This window comes from Scyliorhinus torazame, chromosome 23, assembly GCF_047496885.1.
Source record: "Scyliorhinus torazame isolate Kashiwa2021f chromosome 23, sScyTor2.1, whole genome shotgun sequence".
NCBI classification, from domain to species: domain Eukaryota; kingdom Metazoa; phylum Chordata; class Chondrichthyes; order Carcharhiniformes; family Scyliorhinidae; genus Scyliorhinus; species Scyliorhinus torazame.
The window spans coordinates 16,976,618-16,998,472 of NC_092729.1; the positions used below are offsets into that span (position 1 = coordinate 16,976,618).

The following is a 21,855-nucleotide window of genomic DNA, read 5'->3' on the forward strand; positions in this document are numbered from 1 at the left end:
TCAAAGTGGTAACTGCTCTCAGTCGGGAATTTAAACCTGATGTGCTTCTGTTAAGTTTTTTAAAAAGTCTTATGGATGTTAAAAGGAAAGCATGGATTACTTAGTGTTGTATTATTTAGGGGTTGTATATGAATGAATGGTTGCTAAGATGTTCGCTATGTTTTATAAAGGTTAACTTGTGTTCATGGAATAAATATTGTTTTGCTTTCAAATTCCTTTTCCATTTCTGCTGTACCGCTCCTGTAGAGTGGGCCGTGTGCTCCCCTTACCACAATCTACTGAAAGTTGTGGGTCAGGTAGGGCAGCACCGTGGCGCATTGCTGCCTCATGGCCCCGAGGTCCCAGGTTCAATCCCAGCTCTGGGTCACTGTCCGTGTGGAGTTTGGACATTCTCCCCGTGTTTGCGTGGGTTTCTCCCCCACAACCCAAAGATGTGCAGGGTCGGTGAATTGGTCACGCTCAATTGCCCCTTAATTGGAAAAATGAATTGGGTACACTAAATGAAAATCAAAAAGTTGTTGGTCTGGTGAACTCCATGATGCACTTTGGGGTTCTCTAAACCCTGGCCCAGAAGACCACTCTCCAACCTCCAGCCATCCAACTGGTCATTCACTCTCTTTCTTGGTATGACCAATAGTTCAACTTCTTTTGGATTGTCTCCATGCAAATTCACCGTGCATATAATTTTGGCCTTGTCTCGATATGTATATTCACCCGGTTAATCGAGAGAGACACGCATGTATATATTATCTAGATTAAACCAGACTGACATTCCAGACGTTGCCAGTATTGATTGCTACACTATTGGAGCTAGATACAGATCGTCTTGTACCAGATCTCTATAATCTAGACTGACACATCCCCCGGTGCCAGCATTGAGGGTGCATTTCACTATTCGAGGTGGCTATATACACACTGGGACTTGTGCTTCATAATTCAGGCTGAAAATACCACCTGTAACAAACCTGTGGATTTAGTCAGGGAGCAGCTCAGTGGACTGTGAGGCAGTTTTGTTTTCCAGAGAGACGCCAACAGTGGGTTGTATCCCTCGGGCAACCTACAGTATACATGTGACCTCACACTGTCAGCTGTCCCCCCTGCCTGCGGTGTGGTGAACGGCAGGTTAAATCCCAACAATCAGCTCTCTCTAAAAAAGGAGATGGTGGCCTGTGATCCTCAGAGACTCAGGGTGCTTTCAGACAGATCAATGGAGATTTTTGTCCGAACAATGGCCCTAATATGTATTCTTCTGATACATTTATAACTATTCTATCCACTTTCTCTTAACCATAGATCCCCTAAAAAAGCCAATGGCATTCCTTGATCAATCAACCGGAGTATATGTAAGAGGAGAGACTCTCACTATTACCTGCACAGTTACTGGAGATAATCGAGAAAAATACTTCAATTTTTACAAAGATAAACAACGTTTGTCCTCCCGTCAAATTGTCAGAAACGACAATTTTGGAACATTCGGGGCCACTGATAGAAGAAGTGAAGGGCGATATGCCTGTCAATATGAAATTTCCGTCAGTGGTAGGCAGCTAATATCCCCAATGAGCGAGACTGTGGAGGTGACCATATCAGGTAAATAACATTTAAATGAAACTTCTATGTTTATTCTATGTGCTTTTCGTATTGATTATTTCAGCTCCGGTTCACGGCAATAACAATGTAACTTTCATTTGGGGCGGCTCCCTGTCACCGAGGTGGCACGGTAGAAGCGAACAGTATTTCTAAATGAGTGTCCATATCATTCCTCAACGATTGATTCTGTAAATGACCGAATGTGACATGATTTCACCGACGGTGCATCAACTGTGGTCGTTGGGACTCGGAGCCGGTCGGGGGAGCGGGTCGTGGTGATATTGGTGATAAGGTGTGATGGGTATGTTAGTAGGGAAAGATTCATCCATTCGGGGGCGAAATTGATATGCTAAGGTGAAACCATAGTCCTGTGGCGGAGGGGGTTTATTACAGGCATAAAGTACCGGACTGTGCCATTGATTTCCTATATCAACGAATGCCCAATTCCGTACCCCCTTCCCCCTGGAGTGGTATCTACTGCATATACTGTCAAATATCACCCTACAACCTGCACCCACCGCGTCATTCATTCTCCTTGTTCGTATGACCAGCAGTTCGACTTCATTTGGGTTATCTCCAGTTGAGATCTCCGGACCGATAATTGTAGCTTTGTCTCGGAGATCGGCATGTTGTCATATCATAGAATTTACAGGGCAGAAGGAGGCCATTCGGCCCATCGTGTCTGCACCGGCTCTTGGAAAGAGCACCCTACCAAAGGTCAATACCTCCACCCTATCTCCATAACCCAGTAACCTCACCAACACTAAGGGCAATTTTGGACACTAAGGGCAATTTATCATGGCCAATCCACCGAACCTGCACATCTTTGGACTGTGGGAGGAAACCGGTGCACCCAGAGTAAACCCACGCAGACACGGGGTGGACGTGCAGACTCCGCACAGACAGTGACCCAAGCCGGAATCATACCCGGGACCCTGGAGCTGTGAAGCAATTCTGCTATCCACAATGCTACCGTGCTGCCCCGGTAATATCCTCAATATCAAGCAACATAATCGTAAACTCACTGTACCCCCTCCAAAGCCTCCATATCCTTCAGGCTCAATGCCGTGGATGAAGGAGAACCTGACATATTCCTACATTCCGAGTTTCTCTACCTGCGTTTTCACTTTTAGTTACCTGTCGACCTGTACACTCAGGTCCCTGTGCCTTTCACTACCTCGGAAGTTCTGATATTTATTGCTTATTTCGCACTCGTATTAGACGTTTCAAAATGCATTACCTCACATTTGTCCACATCAGACTCCATCTGGCACTCTCTGCCGAAGTCTCCAACCGATCAGTATCCTGCTGTGCAGACCAGATGGGCCGAATGGCCTCCTTCTGCACTGCATGTTCTATGTTTATGTTCATCAATTGCAAATATATATCCAGCTCTCTTCGGCAAAGTCCAATGCAATCCACCTCCAACACTAGGCAGCGCATTCAAAACCCCAAAAACCTATCACTCATAGCTCTCTTGATTGCCGTCTTGTAATTGTGACCGCTAGTCACTGACATACCAATTAGTGGAAAAGGAATATTCTCTTGACCCTATCAAAATTGTTCAGAATATTCGCCGCTTAATGTTCTCTGATCCAAGGAAACCTGTACAAGGAGGATGGGCCGCATCTCACCTGCAGGGGCACTAATATCTTGGCTGGTAGGTTTGCTAGAATCACTCGGGAGGATTTACCGTAGTATGTCAGGGGTTGGAAACCCCTCAGCGTTAGCGTAGAAAGTGTAATAACTGAAGGGGAAACATAGAACAAAATAAGAGAACGACATCAGCCGCAGGCAGAGCAAAGAGGGTGACAAGTGTGAGAAGAGTGGAGTCAATGCAGGACTGAGGATGTTGTATGTTAATGCACACAGTGTACGGAACAACGCAAATGAGCTTGTTGTACGCATTGAAATTGGCAGGTACGATGATGTGGGCATCACAGAGATGGTGCTGCAGGGGGATCAGGACTGGTATCTATATATCCAAGGATATGTGTCCTATCAAAAGGGCAGGCAGGTGGTCAAAGGGGCGGGGTTGCATTATTGGTAAGAATGAAGATAAATCGATCGCAACGAGCGGTATGGGACAGAAGGCATAGAATCTCCAGGTAGGCTGAGGAATCGCAAAGGTAAAAGTACCTGATGGGAGTTATGTACAGGCCCCCTGGCACTGGTCAGGATGTGTGGCAGATAATAAATCAGGAGATAGAAAAGGCAAGTGAAAAAGGCAATATTGTGTTATGGGCGAGGCGTTTTCAGAACCCCAAAATGTATCATGGAGTTCAACCAACCTCTGCTTTTAATGGATGTGTTGCGTTTCCTAGCACACGGCTTTTTCCTTAGCTGTGGGATTATAATTATGGACACGTGGGTTTTTAAACACAAAACAATGTTTATTCCATGAACTCAACTCACATCTTAAATAAACATTGGATCTCTCAACACCCCTTACTACAAAGATAACTCAGAATATATTGCAACAGTAAATAACTCCTTAAAATGTTCCTTCAAACTTCCAAGAGACTTAACATCTTTAAACAGTATCACATCAGGTTAAAGGATATATATTTTTCTGTAAAATGGCAGAGATCTATTAGCTCGGTTGACTTCAGCTCCAGCACCTTGCTTTCTTCCTACAAACACTCTGAAACACACAGACACACACAACCTGCTTTTTCCAACTGGCTTTCTCTCTCCAATCAACTCATAGCGAACCAGAACTTCTCATACTGGCTTTCTCCTTTTAATCAGCTCACAGCAAAACAGCCAGGCACATTGAAACTGCCCTCAGCAAAACCAGCCAGGCACTTTTCAAACTGCAAAACCAAACTGCAAAATTGCTGAACTGAACTGGGCTCCACGCACTCTATGACATCATTGTTTTCTCAAATGTACATTGCTTAAATATCCAGTTCTTAAAGGCACTCTCGCATGACACCTCCCCCCCAAAGAAAATTAAACCCAACAACTTCAAGATGGTTTCATTTTTCACCTTTGCACCATCAATTAAGAAATGCACAAAGTAAATATACATTTTCATTTAAAGAAAACCACACACTCAAACAGGTATAATAATATAGTCCATTCATCTTTGTTCTTCTTCCTCCAACCGAAATCCTTCTCGACTGACAGCTTCTTTGAACAAAGTCTCTGCACGATCCATCCATTCCTCTACTCCTCGGTATTTCTCTTCAGAATCAGATACTTTATTTCAATCTGACCACAGAGTCCCTTGCAATTCTCCAATACAGGAACATTGGTGATCACAGCTTTCAGGTAGTCAAATGCCTGTTGAAAGTCCGCTGTCCATTGAAATTGTTGACGTGTCATTAGCAAGTCCATCAGTGGAGTAATCACGCCGCAAAACCTTTGCACAACTGTTCGATCAAATTCATTCATGCTAGGAGATCACATTATTTCTCTTCGTCTTGAGGGTACTGGAAACTCCGCAAGGAAAGTGTTTCGGGCTTCTCCAAATTCACTTTCGGCTCGGTTCATCACCAAACCCGCCTCCTGAAGTCGATCGAAGAACTCTACACGATGTTTTAAATGTTCTTTCCATGTCTGGAAGTTGGAAATAAAAGCAAATTGTCCCACTTTCTCCATTCAATCCTTCAATGGTGGGATAGGATAAAAGTCCGTTCTTGTAACTGTATTCACCTTTCGATAGTCCACACACAACCGTTGGGTACCGTTTGGTTTAGGTACCACCACTATGGCTGAGCTCCACTGACTGCAACCCACTTCAATTATGCCATTTTTAAGCATACTCTCACTCTCTCTGTTAACCTGTGACAATTTTAAAGGGTTAAGTATATATGGATGTTATTTGATAGGAACCGCATTTCCCACTTCTACATCATGTACAGCCATTTTAGTACTTCCCAAATTAACTCTCCAAACGTTCCCATGTGATATCAATAACTCTTACAGGTCCGTTCGTTTTTCCTCTGGAAGGTAACTTAACAATTCATCCCAATTTTTAAGAACATCCCCATTTTCCAATTTAATTTGAGGTATGTCAAATTCAGCCATCTGGATTCGGCTCGTCATTTTGAGTTAGAATCATTAAAACCTCCTTTTTATCTCCTTCCCTTTCAAAGTACCTTTTAAGCATATACACATGACACACTCGGTGAGTCTTCCTTCTATCTGGTGTTTTTAACCACATAATTCACCTCACTTAATTTCCTTTCAATTTGATTCGGTCCACAAAACCTAGCTTTTAAAGGCTCCCCTCCCACTGGTAACAACACTAAAACTTTATCCCCATTGGCAAAACTACGAACTTTGCATTTCTTATCCGCTACCCGTTTCATCACATATTGTGCAACTTTCAAATGTTGTCTAGCCAATTCACCTGGTCTATTTACTCGTTCCCTAAAATTTGACACGTAATCCAATAGTGTAATTTCCTGTTTCTCACCCACCAATTTTTCCCTAATCAATGTAAGTGGTTCTCTTACCTCATGACCAAAAATTAGTTCAAAAGGACTAAATTTGGTATACTCATTAGGCGCATCTCTAATTGCAAACATTACGGATGGAATTACTTTATCCCAATCCACTGGATAATCTTGACAATACGCCCTCAACATTGTCTTTAATGTCTGATGCCACCTTTCTAGCGTTCCCTGCGATTCTGGATGGTACGCAGTTGATTTAAATAGTTTTCTTCCTCAGCTGTCCATAACTTCTTTGACTAACTTTGAAGAAAATTCGTCCCTTGATCCGATTGAATTTCTGTGGGTATTCCATATCTCGTAAAGAATTTAAATAACTCCTCCACAATCCTTTTAGCTATAATATTATGTACTGGAATGGCCTCTGGAAACCTAGTAGACACATACATTACAGTCAAAAGATATTGATTACTACTTTTTGTTTTAGGAAGCGGTCCTACACAATCGATTAGGACCCTTGTAAAAGGTTCTCCAAATGCTGGAATGGTGATTAAAGGCGCTGGTTTTATCACCACTCGATGTTCCCCTATCACTTGGCATGTGTCACATGATTGACAAAATTTAACTACATATTTATGGATTCCAGGCCAATAAAAATGTTTCTGGACTTTAGCTTGCATTTTCCTTATTCCCAAATGACCTCCCACTGGTACCTCATGTGCAACTCGCAACACCTCCTTTCTGTACCTTACCGGCAATACTACTTGATGAACATCTTCCCACTTTTCATTCGTCTGCATATGTACAGGTCTCCATTTTCTCATCAAGACATCATTTTTACAGTAATAGCACTCTGGTATACTCTCAGATTCCTCTTCCGTATATGCTTTCTGATATATGCGTTTTATTTCTACATCTTTCTGTTGTAACTCCGCCAATTTTCCAGAACCAAAAATATCCGCCTGATCCTCCTCCACCTGTTCTTGTTCTTTTTCAACCATCAGATCAAAATTCGTTTCTGATAATTGCACTTCAACTTCATCTTCACTCCTTGATTTCTGCTCTTGTCTTAACCTGTGACTTTGCGACCTTGTTACTACACAATCCTGAAACATCCCAGGATATTCGTCCTTCAACATTCAGTTCTCTGATTTTCCACTGGCCTATCAACCACAGTAGGCATCACTCCCACCTGCGGTCCAGCCATATCATTACCCAAGATAAACTGTATTCCTGGACAAGGTAGTTTATCTATTACTCCTACTACCACGTCACCACTCTTCACTGGACTTTCAAACCTTACCTTATATAATGGAACGCTACTCCTCTCAACCTGAATTCCACAAATCACCACCTTTTCTGGCAACATTCTTCCCAAACTACATAATTCCTCATCTCATACCAATAAAGATTGACTCTCCTCTGTATCTCTTACTATTGTGACTTTTTTTCCTGCTGCTCCTGATACACATGAGTAAACTTTACCCACACAAGTAAATTCTTTAAATACATCTGGCACATTCTTAACAATTACTTCTTGAACAGACTGTCCAATCGATTGCACCTGCTACGCTTCCCTTGGGCTTTCCTTTACCACTCTAACAAACCCCACTGTCTTATCTTGTTTTACCACACCAGCCTTCCCAGTGCTTTTCCTCAACCCCCCCCCCCAAAACTGTGACGTTACATGGCCTAGTTTATTACAGTGAAAACATCTGAAACTTTTCATTTTTTTTCCACCCTCCTTGATTTATTTTTTAATCTGAGGTACACTCTCTTTATTGTCTCCCATCAGATCACCTTTACCTTTACCACTTGAGTATTTCTCATGTCCCCAGTTTCTATCCCTCACTGGCTGAAACTGATGTCGGAAACCAATCTTTGATTTATGCACTAATTCATAATCATCTGCCATTTCCGCAGCTAATCCTACAGTTTTAACCCTCTGTTCTTCCACATGAGTTCTCACTACATCAGGAATTTCATTTTTAAACTCTTCCAAAAGTATAATATCTCTGAGAGCTTCAAACGTTTGGTCTATTTCCAAAGCCCTTATCCACCTATCAAAATTACTCTGTTTGAGCCTTTCAAGCTCCATGCATGTTTGACCAAATTCTATCCTTAAATTTCTAAACCTTTGTCTGTAAGATTCAGGCACTAGCACGCATGCACTTAAGATGGATTTCTTCACCTCTTCATACGTTCCAGGTACCTCCTCCGGTAGTGATGCAAACACTTCACCAGCTCTAACTACCAGCTTTGTTGGAATCAGTAACATGCAGATGTCCTGTGGCTATTTCATTTGTTTAGCTACATTCTCAAATGAAATGAAAAAGGCTTCCACGTCCTTCTCTTCAATCCTTGGCAATGCTTGGACATATTTAAATAGATTCCCAACAAACCTTCGACTCTCTTTATCGTTTTCCCTGATTTGTATCTCCCTTTCATTTTCTTTTTGTTCTGCTAGGGCTATTCATTCTTTTCTCCTTTCTTCTCTCCCCTTTTCTTTTTCCTCTCTCTGTCTTTCTCTTTCTTTTTCCTCTCTCTCTATCTCTTTCTTTTTCCTCTATCTCACTCTCGTACGTCAGCCGCTTTAATTCTCTCTCATGTTCCATTTGTTTAATTTGCAACTGAATTTTTGCCATTTACAATGAGTCAAACTCTATCTTGGCAAATTTAAATGCTTAACCACCGCCATAATTACCTCACCTTTTCGCATTTTGTTAGGTAATGTTAACTGCAATGTTCTTGCCAAATCTAACAGTCTGCTTTTCGTTTCTGTCCGTAAACTACTACGTGTGACATTCTCCACCCCCAAAAACTTCTGAGCTTCTGAAAGAGCCATTATTCAGAACACTCTCACATGAACTAAAATACCGCACCGGAAAAGCAACAAGCCTTCACTGTCCTTAAGTTCACAAAAGCCAATCCAATAGATATACTTTTATCCCGGGCGAGCCCCCAATTGTTATGGGCGAGGCTTTTTTAGAACCCCAAAATGTATCATGGAGTTCAACCAACCTCTCCCTTTAATGGATTTGTTGCTTTTCCTCGCACACGGCTTTTTCCTTAGGTGTGGTATTACAATTATGGACACGTGGGTTTTTAAACACAAAACAATGTTTATTTCATGAACTCAACTAACATCTGAAATAAACATTGGATCTCTGAACACCCCTTACTTCAAAGATAACTCAGAAAATATTGCAACAGCCAATAACTCCTTACAATGTTCCTCCAAACGTCCAAGAGACTCAACACCTTTAAACAGTATCGCATCAGGTTAAAGGATATATATTTTTTCTGTAGAATGGCAGAGATATATTAGCTCGGTTAACTTCAGCTCTTCCTGCAAACTTGCTTTCTTCCTGCAAACTCTCTGGGAAAATACAGACACATACAACCTGCTTTTTTCCATCTGGCTTTCTGCCTCCAACCAACTCATAGCAAACCAGAACTTCTCAAGGTGCTGTCTCACACTGGTTTTCTTATTTTAATCAGATCACAGCAAAACAGCCGGGCACTTTTAAACTGATCTCAGCAAAACCAGCCAGTAACTTTTCAAACTGCAAAACCAAACTGCAAAATGGCTGAACTGAACTGAGCTCCACCCACTCTATGACATCACTGTTTTCTTAAAGGTACATTGCTTAATCATCCAGATCTTAAAGGCACTCTCGCATGAAAATTGCAATAATCGTGGCGGATTTCAATATGCAGGTGCACTGGGGAAATCAATTTCGTTGCAGATCCCAAGAAAAGGAATTTGTGGAATGCCGAACAGATGTTTTTTTAAGAGCAGCTTGCGACAGAGCTTGCTCGGAAACAGGCAATTCTGGGTTTGGTGATGTGTAATGAGGTAACTTGATTAGGGAACTTAATGTGAAGGAACCCTTAGGGAGCAGTGACCACAATATGTTAGAATTTACCCTGCAGTTTGATAGGAAGTTGCTGGAATCAGATGTAACGGTATTAAAATTAAATAAGGAAAACTACAACGACATGAGGAAGGAGCCGGCCAGTGTTCATTGGAAAAGACGCCTAGCAGGGAAAACAATGGATCAGCAATGGAAGGAGCTTTTGGGGATTATTCGGGAGGCACAACATAAATTCATCCCATTGAGGAGGAAACATGCTTAGGGGAGGATAAGGAATCCATGGCTGACGAGGGAAGTAAAGAATCAGATGAAAACAAAAGATAAAAGGTTGCAAATTGGCGAGGATTAGTGGGAAGCCAGGGGATTGGGAAGCCTTTAAAAGCGAGCAGACAACTACTAAAAAAACAGAAACGGGGGAGAACATGAAATATGAGGGTTTTGTAAGGGCCACGAAGAATCCAGCACGAGTTTTAAGGATACAAAGTAATAACATTTATTTACTATAACATATATACATAACAGTAGCAGTAACTTCCCTTGCTACATACTCCTTCCTGCTGGTTCCTGAACTGGCCAGCTTATTTATACTAGGAGTTTACTAGTGGTTTCTCCGCCCCCCTCATTTGGGAAGCTCATACTCCCACAGGATTGTGGGATAGTCATTAGTCCCCAGCCAATGGTAAGTAGGCAGGTTATAACATCCCCCCCTACCCCACCCCCCCCCCCCCCCCCCCCCAAGTCCAAGGAATCCACCGAAGACCATGGCGAAGGAGGGCGTCGGACTCGTTTTGCCGCAGGCCGTACACCATTTGCACACAGCGGTGGATCAGGCGGCGTGTAACGAGACGGAGACCAGCGCATCCATGATGAATGGCGCGGTTGTACATCCACTGCCCGTGGACCCGAGGATTCCCCCTCTTATGCATCCTGTGTCTCCATCTCGGAGTCAGAGTCTGCTGCCTCCGTCATGTCAGCGTCTCTATCTCCATTCGGTCCCGTAAAGACCTGCGCACGCTTCGAGTGAGGCACCAGTGGAAGATTGTGAGGACTACCTTCCCTTGTCTCTGGTCTCTGCGGCTGTTGAAATGAGCCCCGGGGGCGGGGAATCTTTTGAGGGGATGGTTTTCTGGACCGAACGTGGTCTACATGTTTTCGCTGGAGACGACCCTGGGCTTGCACTTGGTAAGACATCGGGCCCGTTTGGCGAAAGGTTACACCAGGAACCCATTGGGCACCACCAGCAAAATTCCGAACGGGTGCAAACTGCCGAATCGGCCGATGCCTAGAAAATCCCTGTCACTGCCGTTCTTGTGTGTGGCGTACTTTTGCGCCAATGTCCGGGAAAACCATACTAAGGCGGGTGCGACGTCTCCGGCCCATTAGGAGTTCTGCGGCAGCTACCCTAGTCACTGCATGGCGGCGGGGGGGGGGGGGGGGGTGGCGGGGGGGGGGGGGTCCTGTACGTAAACAAAAAGCGAGCCTGTCTCGAGTCCATTGATCCGGAAGACTGCTTCTTTAGGCCTCTTTTGAATGTCTGCACTGCGCGCTCTGCCAACCTATTTGAAGCCGGGTGGTAAGGGGCAGTGCGGATATGGCGGATGCCGTTCATCTTCGTGAACCTCGTAAACTCCTCACTCGTGAATGGAGGGCCATTGTCCGTGACCAGCACCTCGGGGAGGCCATGCGTACTGAACGATAGACGCATTGTTTCAATTGTTGCACAGGACGTTGTCCCCTGCATCTTATGCACCTCTAGCCATTTGGACTGGGCGTCAATTAGTAGAAGGAACATGGATCCTTGAAAAGAGCCCGCGAAATCTGCCCAAGGCCGCCCTGGCCATTACCACTGATGTAGGGGCGCGGCCGGCGGAAGCTTCTGATGCTCCTGGCAAATGGAGCAGTTTTGGGCCACCTTCTCAATGTCGGTGTCGAGGCCTGACCACCAGACATAACTCCGGGCCAACATTTTCATTTTGGTCACACCTGGATGCCCATTGTGCAAGTCTGATAGTATCAGCTCCTGGCCTTTTTCCGGGACAATCACACGCGTCCCCCACAAGAGGATGCCGTCTTCCACGCTGAATTCTGACAGCTTGGAGGAAAATGCCTGCAACTCGCCTGGGAGCTGTCTATGCTGCCCACCATACAGGACTATGTGCCGAACCTTTGACAGGACTGGCTCCGTCTGGGTCCACTCACGGATCTGTGATGCCGTGACAGGCAAGGTGTCCATAAAACTTAGGGTGGCAACCACCTCACCGATCGTGGGGGTCGACATGGGGCCGGTCGATAAAGGCAATCGGCTCAGTGCGTCGGCATTTGCTGTCTGCGCACCTGGTTTGTGCTCCAGAGAATACTCGGAGGCAGCAAGCAACAAAGCCCAGCGCTGGATCCGTGCAGAAGCAATCGGCGGTATTGGCTTATCCTCTCTGAAAAGTCCCAGCACGGGCTTATGATCAGTCACGATAGTGAAATGGCGGCCGTACACGTACTGGTGGAAGCGTTTCACCGCAAAAACTACTGCCAAGCCCTCCTTCTCGATCTGCGCGTACTTTTTCTCCGCTGCAGTCAATGTGCGGGAGGCGAAAGCTATCGGTCGTTCGGCCCCGTTCTCCACCTTGTGGGACAGGACGGCCCCAATACCATAGGGGGATGCATCACATGTGACGAGCAAAGGCTTTCCAGGATCATAGTGGGTTAGTAACCCAGACAACGACAATTGTTGCTTTACCCGCCGGAAAGCGGTTTCTTGCGGCTGACCCCAAACCTAGGTGTGATTTTTCTTTAGCAGAAGGTGCAAAGGGGCCAGCGTAGTTGCCAGATTGGGGAGGAACTTCCCGTAATAGTTTATGAGACCGAGAAAACAACGAAGATGCGAAGTGTCAGCCGGGGTGGGGGGCATGTTGAATTGCACGCACCTTCTCTGCGACGGGGTGCAGACCTTCGCGATCCACCCGATAACCTAGGTAGACTACTTCCTTTGCATGAAATACGCACTTTGTGCGACGTAAACGGACTCCAGTCTCCGAAAGGCGTCTAAGGACAGCCTCCAGATTTTCCAAATGTTCCTGCTCCGAGTCCCTGTAATCAAAACGTCATCTAGGTAGACAGCCACACGTGGTAAACCTCTCAAAATGTCCACCATAACACGTTGAAAAATTGCGCAGGCAGAGGATACTCCAAAGGTCAATTGTGTATATTAATACAGGCCCCGGTGTGTATTAATCGTTACATATGGTCGGGAGGCAGGGTCCAGCTCCAACTGCAGGTAGGCGTGACTCATATCTAATTTTGTGAACGAGAGTCCACGTGCAAGTTTCGCGTAAAGATCCTCGATGCGAGGCATTGGATATCGGTTGAATCGGGACACCGTATTCACTGTAAGTTTATAGTCGCCACACAAGCGAACTGTGGCATCTGGCTTCATTACAGGTACAATTGGTGCTGCCCAGTCAGCAAAACAGACGGGCCTGATAATACCCAAACTCTCCAAACGAGTGAGCTCACCTTCTATCTTCTCGAGCAAGGCGCAAGGCACTGGGCGCGCCCAGAAATAGCGCGGCGTGGCTCCTGGTTCAACTTGGATACGGGCTACGGCCCCTTTTATTTTCCCCAAACCAGGCTGGAATACATCTGGGTATCGTCCTAGCACCTCGGTCAACCCTTCAGAAATTGTTTGGAGGATGTGCTGCCATTGCAACCGCAAATGGCGCAACCAGTCCCGACCCAACAGGCTGGGCCCATGGCCGCGCACCACGATAAGTGGGAAACGCCCTTCCTGGCGTCCATAGACAACAGGGGTCATTGTAGTTCCAGCAATGTCCAGTGGTTCCCCCGTGTAGGTGGCCAACCTGGCCTGTGAGTCGGTTAATGTAAGAGTCTGTATACCCTGCTTGATGCGGTCGAATGTCCTCTGGGCGATCACGGAGACCGCTGCGCCAGTATCCAACTCCATCTCAAGCGGGTGGCCATTGACCCGTACTGTCACCTTAATGGGGGCCACACGGGGAGCTGCCACACAATGCAACTGCAGGCAGTCATCCTCCGTCTCCACGTCCTCAGAAGTAGTCGCCGCAGGTTCATCCACATGGAAGGTATGGCCTCTGGGCTGGTCCCAGTTTTTGTCGGAACGACGGCGCCTCTGGCGCCACCAGGACCGCCGTCCGCGACGGGGTCGGTGCCTACAAGTCTGACATGGACATGGCTCCTCATCCATTGGCTCTGGAGAAGGCTCCCTTCGGGGAGGAATGTCCGACGGCCACTGGCGTCGGTCCGGATGTTGCCTCGCCCAAAGTACCGCAGGGGTGCGGAGGGACGTTTTCGGACGGAAGGGGTTGCGCCCCAACGCATCCGTTGTGTGTACTGGTTCCAGCTTTCCAGCGCAGCATCAAAAACATCCAAACGTCCGTACAGAGGCATGGTATAATAGAAAACAACTTCCAACCTGTATCCAACAAAAATTCAGGGAGGTGGCTTCAGCAGTGTAGACGGCTATTCACTTTAACCTTCGTTGCCAGTTTTGTAAGGGCCACGAAGAATCCAGCACGAGTTTTAAGGATACAAAGTAATAACATTTATTTACTATAACATATATACATAACAGTAGCAGTAACTTCCCTTGCTACATACTCCTTCCTGCTGGTTCCTGAACTTGCCAGCTTATTTACACTAGGAGTTTACTAGTGGTTTCTCCGCCCCCCTCATTGGGGAAGCTCATACTCCCACAGGATTGTGGGATAGTCATTAGTCCCCAGCCAATGGTAAGTAGGCAGGTTATAACAGAGGGCAAGTTAGCTAGCAATGTAAAAGATATAAAAAAAGTAAGAGAGGCAATAATAGATATTGGGCCACTGGAAAATGTGGCTGGAGAAGTAATAACAGGAAACAGAGAAATGGCAGAAGAACTGAATACTTACATTTATTGTGGACCAGGGTTTAGAAAACTCCGAAGTATATCATGGAGTTCAGCTGTCCCACGACTTTTAATAGATGTTGCTTATGGGGAGAACAAGGGTCCACTCTCCATGAGTTATGCAACTGAGACCATAAGTATTTTTTAAAAAACAAAACAATGTTTATTCTATGAACACAGTTAACATTTTAAGAAACGCACAGTAAACATCTTATCAACTACGAACACACGTAACCCCAGAGATACAATACTCTATAGATAGCCCTCAATGCCTTTTCCAGCAAGATCCATAGGATAAACCCTTTTAACAACGATAGCAGGTTTAAATTCTCTCCATAAACAGGTATTTCTTTGAAATTATCAAGTGAGCTGAAGACATTCTTTAGCTTGTCGAGAGTGGTCATTACACATTTGTTTGCTTTGATAATAGCTCTTCAAATCTGAAAACGAAACCAAAAACATAGCCACAAAGCAGCTTTTCAGCTCAAAACGAAGTAAAAGACTGAAAGACAGCACAGCCCCAGCCAAACACTGACATCACTGCAGCTATTTGCTAAACGCCCATTTCCTAAAAAGTACATCCACCTCACACCTCACACCAAGATTAAAAAAATAAACCATCAACTTTAAGATGCTTTCATTTTTCACCTTTTTATTTTCCTTTTGAGAAATACTGACAGTAAAATATCTTTACGTTTCACAAAACAAATGATGCAAACAGGTATAACAACATAATCCATTTTACTTCGTCTTCCTCCACCGAACCTGCTTCTCTTCATCACATTCGTGACAAAGCATCGGCTATCACGTTTTCTCGTCCTGGCACACGTATTATTTTTTAATGAAATGTGTGTAACAGTAACCTCCATCGAAACAGTCCGGCATTGTTATTCCGGAATCGCTCCAAAAACCTCAATGGATTATCATCAGTTTTTCTAATTGTTTCAGACAGATTAATGGTCACACGAATGTGAAAACGTCTCCAAATCCAAGCTCAAAGTCTCCTTCTCAATCGGAGAACACTTCTTCTGGTGCGGGTTTAATTTCTTGGAAAAATAACCAACAGGCCTCGCTTGTCCTTAGTCATGGTCTTGTAGAAGCACTGCACCTCAGCCCACATCACTCGCATCAACAGTCACTTTGAATGGTTTGGTATAATTTGGGATGGCTAACAGAGGAGCAGTGGCTAACACAGACTTCAAGCCATCAAATGCCAGTTGACACTCCGCTGACAACTGAAATTTGCTACGTTTCTTTGGCAAATCCGTCAGCGGAGCGACCACACTGCTGGAATTCGGCATAATTTTCCGGTAAATTCCACTCATGCCAAGAAGTCGCATCATTTCCCTTCGTGCCGACGATACTGGAAACTCCCCAATAACTGTTGTTTTCACAGCCCGTTGCACCATTCGACCCTCTCCGATTCTGTGGCCAAGAAAAGTGACTTGGGTTTTCCAAATTCACTTTTGGCTAGGTTTGCTACCAAACCATGCTCCTGCAGTCGATCGAATAACTCCATCAGATGCTTTAAATGTTCTTTCCATGTCTGGCTGAAAAATCTAGATCGTCGATGCACACCGCACAATTGGGTAATCCTGAAACAACTTTGTTAGTTCACCATTGAAATGTGGCTGGGGCGTTTTTCATGCCAAATGGCACAACGTTGAATTGGTATACATCATCTGGAGTCACAAAAGTTGAAAACTCCTTCGCTCTTTCGGATAAAGGTACCTGCCAGTAACCTTTAAGTAAATCCAGTTTGGAAATAAAAGCTGATTGTCCCACTTTCGCAATCCTCTAAGCGTGGGATAGGATAAGAGTCCGTTCTTGCAACTGCATTCACCTTTCTATAGTTCACACACACCGTTGGGTACTGTCGTGATTCGGTACTTTCAGTATGGGTGAGTTCCATTGGCTACAACCCACTTCAATTATGCCATTTTGAAGCATACTTTCAATCTATTTGTTAACCTGTGCCAATTTTAAAGGATTAAGTCTATATAGATGTTGATTGATAGGAACACCATTTCCCCACATCTACATCGTGTATAGCCATTTTAGTACTTGCCAACCTATCTCCACAAACTGGCCCATGTGATATCAATAACTCTTTCAGGTCAGTTCGGCTTTCCTCTGGAACTTAACTCAACAATTTATCCGAATTTTTAAGAACATCCTCGTTTTACAATTTAATTTGAGGAATGTCAAATTCAAAGTCATCTGGATTCAGTTCTTCACTTTGAGTTCGAATCATTAAACCTTCTTCCTTTTGCTCTCCTTCCCTTTCAAAGTACCTTTAAAGCATCTTCACATGACACACTCGGTGAGTTTTCCTTCTATCTGGCGTTCCTACCACATAATTCACCTCACTTAATTTCCTTTCAATCTGATCCGGTCCACAAACCGTAGCTTTTCAAGGTTCACCTACCACTGGTAACAATACTAAATCGTTATCTCCACTGGCAAAACTGCGAACTTTTTCTTTCTCTTCCGCTTACCGTTTCATCACATGTTATGCAACCTTTAAATGTCGTCTAGCCAATTCCCCTGCTCTATTTAATCGTTCCGTAAAATTTGACACATAATCCAATAATGTAAGTTCCGACTGCTGACTCACCATTTTTTCCGGAATCAATTTAAGTGGCTCTCTTACCGCATGCCCAAAAATCACTTCAAAAGGACTGAATTTGGTTGACTCATTAGGTGCATCCCTAATTGCGAACAGTATGAATGGAATTCCATTATCCTAATCCTCTGTATAATCTTGACAATAAGCCCTCAACATTGTCTTTACTGTCTGATGCCACCTTTGTTACGCTCTCTGCGAATCTGGATGGTACGCAGTTGATTTAAATTGTTTTAGTCATAAGCTATCCATATCTTTGAATAGCCTTGGGGTAAAATCTGACCCTTGATCCGATTGTAATTATGTGAGTTATCCATATCTCGTAAGAATTGAAGTAATTTCTTCACAATCTTCTCGCTGTAATATTTCGTTCTGGAATGGCCTGTGGAAATTTAGTAGACACATTCATTATAGTTTACTAATCCAGTGACTGTGAATGCTGCTGTGTAAACTCGAGTGCTTTAGAGTTGGATGTAAACAGCGCATTCAAAGGATACGTTGCAATGTGTTCATAGCAACTAAACTAAATTTCAGCCGTACTTTGAAGCTACATTAGTTATTTAATGTCGTAACTAAAATCTTCTCAGAATCAGGAGTCATCGAAGACGATCTCAACTGAATAACTGGGGCTTAACCAGTTATAACATCATTGAGTTGGGGGATTGGGTATAAAAAGCGGGCACTCAGAGCTGTTCACTGCACTGTGAGTGTTTCTTGTTTAAACACGAGCTGGACTTGAGTAAAAATGGAGTTCTCTGAAACAGGGAGAATTGGTGCGGAGCTCAGATTCCGTCCGGGCAGGTGCAGTGCGCGGCTAGGCTTCATAAACACCGAGAGAGAGAGCAAAGGAACTGATGTGGTTCGTCTGAGGTAAGGTTGAGCAAATATTACTGGATGCTTGTTTGCAGTTGGTGAGGCGGTATTTGGGAACTGAACTGTGAGGAAGTATTGAGGCGGAGATGAACCTCTCCAGATTGGTGACTGACAATCAGGTGGGTGTTTCTTCCGTTTGAGTCTTTCATGGACCATTGTTTTGGAGTTGTTCGTATTTAAAATAGAGGACTGTCCCTTTCGTAACCAGGGAAACTAAACACATTTTAAGTGTGCGGCCGGAGCATTCGGCCACGTGGATGATCCACCTGCAATAGAGGGAAATCAGGGACACTTCCATGTGTCCAACTGCAGCTCCTGAATGACCGCATGGTGCCACTGAAGAGGCGGATGGTCTCACTCTGCAGCATCTGTACTGCTGAAGGTATCGTAAATAGCACATTTTCCGGGTTAGTCGTACCGCAAGCAATGGCTGCAGGTCAGAAAATCATTTCGTGACCACAGGGAAGAGGATTGGACAGGGACATAGATACATAGAAGACAGGATTCGGAGGAGGCATTTTGGCCCTTCAAGCCTGCTCCGCCATTCATCGCGATCATGGCTGATCATCCAACTCAATAGCCTAATCCTGCTTTATCCCCATCGCCTTTGACCCCATTCTCTCCAAGTGCTATAAACACCCGCCGCTTGAATATATTCAACTACTTCCTCTGGCAATTCATTCAACAGGCCCACCACTCTTTGTGCGAAGAAATGTGTCATTATCTCTGACCGAAATGGTTTACCCTGAATCCTCATGCTGTGACCACTCGTTCTTGACATGCCGATCATTGATAACATCTTCCCTCCATCTACCCTGTCTAGTCCTGTTTGAATTTTATAAGGCTCTATGAGATCCCCCTTCATTCTTCTGAACTCCAGCGAGGACATTCCCAACCTCGTCAATCTCTCCTCATACCACAGTCCCGCCGTTCCTGGAATCAATCTGGTAAACCTTCGCTGCACTCCCTCGAGAGCAAAAACATCCTTCCACAGGGAAGGAGACCAAAACTGCATACACTACTCCAAGTGTGGCCTCACCAAGGCCCTGTACAATTGCAGCAACACATCCCTACTTCTATACCCGAAACCTCTTCAAATGAAGGCCAACATACCATGAGCCTTCTTTAACGCCTGCTGCACCTGCATGCTTACCTTCAGCGAATGGTGCACAAGGACACCCAGGTCCCGCTGCACACTCCCCTCTCCCAATTTACAACCATTCATGAAGTAATCTGCCTTCCTGTTTTTGCTTCCAAAATGAATAACCTCACTCTTATGCAAATTATACTGCTTCTGTCATTGGTTTGCCCACTCGCCTAACCTGCCCACATCTTGCTATAGGTTCCCTGCATCCTCGTCACAATTCGCCTCCCAACTAATTTGGAATCATCTGCAAACTTTGAGATGTTACATTTTGTTCCTTCATCCAAATCATTAATATGCAATATGAATAGCTGGGGTCCCAGCACCGATCCCTGTGGTACCCCACTGGTTACTGCCTGCCAATTTGAAAAAGACCCATTAATCCCTACTCTTTGTTTCCTCTCTGCCAATCAGTTTTCTATCCACCTCAATACATTTCACCCAATCCCATGCGCTTTAATTTTGGACAATAATCACTTATGCGGGACTTGGTCAAACGACATCTGAAAGTCCAAATATACAACATCGACTGGCTCCCCCTTGTCGACTGTACTAGTTACCTCTTCTAAGAATGCCAAAAGATTTGTCAAGCATGATTTTCTCTTCATAAATCCATTCAGATTCTGACTGTTCCTGCCACTGCTTTCTCAATGTTCCGCTATAAAGTCCTGTATAATGGATTCAAGCATTTTCTCCACTACCGATGGACGGCTTACTAGTCTATAATTCCCTGCCTTCTCTCTACCTACTTTTTTGAATATCGGAGTGACGTGAGCTATTCTCCAATCTTCAGGGACAGTTCCAGAGTCTATGGAATCCCGGAAGATGATCACCAATGCATCCACTATTTCCAGAGCCACCTCGTTAAGCACTCTGGGATGCAGACGTCACAAAAGGTCAGCCCCTCTCAAACATATATACCGTGTTGGATACTATTGCGAGGGTCTGTCGCTCAGTGGACAGAACCAGCAGCCATGAGCGTGGCACCAAAATTTGTTCTGCTGCACACCAAGGAAGGCAAAGTACTGGGAGCACTATTGTAAAGAGATAAGTGTGGTCCAGATGAAGAGGGTCCAGAACATATCATTGTTGGTTATCATTCAGGAAAGCCCCAAGGCATTTTACAAGAATACTACGAGCAAGAGGATGATCACAGAAACATTGGGGCTCATTAGGGGTCATAGGTACACTCTGTGCATTGCGCCAGAGGACGTGGACGAGGCCGTTAGTGGCTATTGTTCGTCTGTATTTGCTAAGGAGAAAGAGATAGGTAGCTAAATGTGTACATTTGAACGGAAGCGTACTAGAGCACGTTAAGCTTAATAGGGATGAAGTTTGTGATATATATGCGGTCATAAAGGTACATAAATCCCCAGAACCTGATGAGATTTATCCAAAGCTGATATGGGAGGCAAGGGAGGATATTGCACGGGACTGACAGAGGCACCTAAATCTTCGCTGGCCACAGGTGAACTTCCAGATGATTGGAAGATAGCAGACGTAATTCCTTTGTTCAAAAAGCCAGTACGGTAAGACAGTCAGAACAGGCCATTCTAGTTATCATCATGTCATTTGTCGGGATATTCCTGGAAAAAGAATTCTGCGCAACAGGATTACTCAACACTGAGATACACGGCTATTAATGATGGGTGGTCAGCATGGATTTGTTCGTCGGAGATCCTTTCTAAGTAATTCAATTCCGTTTTGTTGAAAAGGTAATGAAACATATTGATGAGGGCAGCACAGCTCAGATTTACATCGAGTTCAGTTTGACCTTGTTCAGCGTGCCACATGGAACGTTGGTCGAAAATACGGAGGGCCAAAAATTCCAAGGAAAGTTGGCAAATGTGAATCAAAATTGGCTTGTTAATAAGAATCATAGGGTGTTTTGTTTGCTACATGTTTGTTTGTTATTTACAGCATAGAAAAGGGCAAATCAAACCATCGTGTCTGCTCCTACTCCCAAAAGACCATGCTAGCTGCTCCCGTTCCCCAGGCCTATCTCCATAGCCCTCTAAATGTATAACTTTCATATAGATAGAATTCATATGGAATCCACCTCTCCCACTCCCCTACGCAGCGCATTCAAAACCCATACAACATCTCGTTTGGCACGGTAGCACAGTCTTTACACTGTAGCTTCACAGTGCCAGGGTCCCAGGTTCGTTTCCCGCTTGTCACTGTCTGTGCGGCGTCTGCACGTTCTCCTGGTGTCTGCTTGGGTTTCCTCCTGGTGCTCCGGTTTCCTCCTGCAGTTCCCGAAAGACGTGTTGCTGGGTAATTTGGAGATTTTGAATTCTCCCTCTGTGTATCCAAAAAGGCGCCGGAGTGTGGCGAATAGGAGCTTTTCGCAGTAACTTCATTGCAGTGTTAATGTAAGCCTACTTGTGAAAATGACACAGGTAATTATTATTCTTATTTTTATCTCACTC

The 21,855-nt window shown here is 44.6% G+C and overlaps 1 protein-coding gene across 2 annotated transcripts in view; it reads left to right on the forward strand.

The window, feature by feature from the left end:
* Positions 1 to 1,306: 1,306 nt before the first annotated feature.
* Positions 1,307 to 21,855, forward strand: part of LOC140399708 (leukocyte immunoglobulin-like receptor subfamily B member 2) — a 51,041-nt gene continuing 30,492 nt past the window's right edge. For both annotated transcript variants that reach the window (XM_072489236.1, XM_072489237.1), the window contains exon 1: positions 1,307 to 1,587. In XM_072489236.1, coding sequence (XP_072345337.1) covers positions 1,311 to 1,587 — 277 coding nt within the window. In that variant the 5' untranslated portion in view covers positions 1,307 to 1,310. The remainder of the gene's footprint in view (positions 1,588 to 21,855) is intronic.